Source organism: Limulus polyphemus, unplaced genomic scaffold, assembly GCF_000517525.1.
Source record: "Limulus polyphemus unplaced genomic scaffold, Limulus_polyphemus-2.1.2 Scaffold4436, whole genome shotgun sequence".
Taxonomy (NCBI): Eukaryota; Metazoa; Arthropoda; class Merostomata; order Xiphosura; family Limulidae; genus Limulus; species Limulus polyphemus.
Window position 1 is genome coordinate 74290 of NW_013670046.1, and position 2823 is coordinate 77112.

Consider the following 2823-nt stretch of genomic DNA (forward strand, 5'->3'; position numbering starts at 1 on the left):
TGTAATCTCTCTTCTTGTTTCTTTTCTCGTTCTTCTTGTTTCTTTTCTTTTTCCTCCAACAACTGCTGTAATCTCTCTTCTTGTTTCTTTTCTCGTTCTTCTTGTTTCTTTTCTTTTTCCTCCAACAACTGCTGTAATCTCTCTTCTTGTTTCTTTTCTCGTTCTTCTTGTTTCTTTTCTTTTTCCTCCAACAATTGCTGTAAACTCTCTTGTTTCTTTTCTTTTTCCTCCAACAATTGCTGTAATCTCTCTTCTTGTTTCTTTCTTTTCCTCCAACAACTGTCTGTAATCTCTCTTTTTGTTTTTTTTCTCGTTCTTCCTATTTCTTTTCTCGTTCTTCTTGTTTCCTTTGCTGTTCTTGTATTGCTGCCATCAAATCTGCTAAGCTGTAGTTTGATTTGCCACCTCTCGTTTCCATCTTTTTTTTCCGCCCCACTCTCTGACATCAGTTTGTTACGTCTCTGTTTGTTTGTTAATTTTCTGTAGAAATTCTTTCCGAGAAACTTCAGCGATACAAGTCCTTTCTTAAAGAAAACTAGTTTATTCTTTCTCAATTCAACTTTGCAGTACACTTAATTTCCACAGTCACTTTAACTTCAGCACACGCTATAATTCACGCACTTTACTTACGGCTTTGACTCGATTATCTGTCTCTATATCTCTCTGTCTAGAATTCCATTCCGAATGAATGTCTCCTTTATCTGGCGCGCTTATATACAATTAAAGCGCGCGCATAGCACGTACTAGCCTCTTCGCAAATCTTCTGGACACTCATCACGTGTTACCAGCGTCACGTGACTTCCACTGTCATAACAATATTTTCAATTTGATCTTTGGAAAAGAAATAAAATATATAATATCAACATCAAACAGTTGGACCAATTTATAATAATGAATTTGGCGCTATTTTTTACACTTACATAAATCAATTTCAGTTATTAAATGGTGAGTTAAAATACCCCAAACAATAATTTAGATGTTTTGGTTGCTAGAGGACATTTTTTGTTATTACAACTACGAATTTCTTGAAAGTGTAGGCCTCACGCGATGTCACGAATGTTCGTGAGTATTGTATGAAACACCATGTATAGTGAATGACTTAGTTCATTAGTCAGATAGTTGGTGAGCTATTATGTACTCTAATGTGTCGGGTATCGATCGTTTACTAAGTATGTTACTAAGCTAGATTTCAGTTGTGTCGTAGATACGAAAGGTAATTTCAGTAAGTGACTAAAATTCTACCCATTCGAAGAGGAATATCAGCACAATTATAATTTATTTTTTGCGTTCATACGATTTTTCATGACTTCAGTTGGTGAGATCAGTAAAGAACAGCAGGAAGCAGATATTCGTATCTGGGACCAACAGAAATGTAAAAATAAATGGATAACTACCGATGTGGAGATAGATTCATCAATGATTTGTGCTGGAGGAGACGAGACTGACTCATGCTCGGTATGTATATTGGTTTAATAGATAGAAGTTGAATTAATTTAAATCTGTACTGTGGTTAAAGAAAACACACCATGAAGATTGGTTTGTTGTTCTTAAGCACACTGCTGCACAGTGGGTTATCTGTGGTGTGCCTACAACGGGTTTCGAAACCCTTTAGTTAGTTGCGTATGTTCACTAGATAATTTTACGTCTTAGTTTCATATGTGCACTAGGTAATTTTGGTATGTTCACTGTATAACTTTAAATGTATTAGTTGCATATGTTCATTAGATACTTTCTCGTGTATTAGTTGCATATGTTCACTAGATAAATTTACGTGTATTAGTTGTGTATGTTCATCTAACTAATTGTACATGTATTAGCTGTTTATGTTCATCAAAATACTTTTGCATGTATTATTTGCATATCTTCACTATATAATTTTACATATATTAGTTGTGTATCTTCACGAGATAACTTTACATATATTACTTGTGTATGTTCACTAGATATTTTTACATGTATTTGTTGTGTTTGTTCACTGTTGTGTATGTACTAATCCGCATGAGTTGGCACATTGTTTATTTATGGCTGAAAAGAAAAAATTAACAAAAATTTAATAAATATTTTTAAAAATGTGGAATATATTATGCAAGATATGCATAAGATTACGAATGTGTTGGGAAGTAATGATCAAAGACATATGCCACGTGAAGCAGAAGCCAATGAGACGGACACCAGTACGAAAGAAGAAATGTCCTGTAAAATTAAGAGACTTTGGTGACTCAATGTCTTCCTGTTAAACTATCATGGGATTGACGCAGCACAACTTCCCGAAACTTTCTCGGTAAAACTGTTTGCCCGGTCGTCACTTTCCCATATGCAGACAAGAATACCATCTTCAAGCTTCAACTCGTCCCATTGTGCCCAATAGTTCTTTGTTACAGGGCTTAATCTAGACACCTTCTCCCAAGAAGGGTGCAAAACACTTGCTTGTAGAAAATCAGTTATTGGCTTCAAATCTTGATCTTTCTCCTGCTCTGCTTTAATATCTATATTTGGTTCTCCTTCACCATCATCAACTCCTTCAGTCACTTTGACTTCAGCTTCATGGCACCTGGTTAGTTCAACATCTATTTTGCAGCAATGTCTGCAGTCATTTTTGCAGAGTCTTCGGCTCAGTCCATCAGCATTTCCATGAGATTTTCCTTCTCTGTATTCAATATCATAATTATACTGGTCTATCTTTCCGATCTCACGTGCCAGTTGTCCCTCTGGGTTCTTTAATGATCTTAACCAGCATAACACAGCATAATCTGTCTTGATGGTAAACCTTGCATCTTATAGGTATGGATGGAAATATGTCAGACTCTTTACTATAGCAAGGAG

General features: G+C 35.5%; 1 protein-coding gene across 1 annotated transcript in view; it reads left to right on the top strand.

Moving 5' to 3' along the window:
• LOC106471148 (chymotrypsinogen A-like) overlaps nucleotides 1-2823 on the top strand; it is a 21369-nt gene that overhangs the window by 15265 nt on the left and 3281 nt on the right. Inside the window, exon 7 of the mRNA XM_013931735.2 lies at nucleotides 1313-1455. Within this exon, the coding sequence (XP_013787189.1) occupies nucleotides 1313-1455 (143 nt within the window). The remainder of the gene's footprint in view (nucleotides 1-1312; nucleotides 1456-2823) is intronic.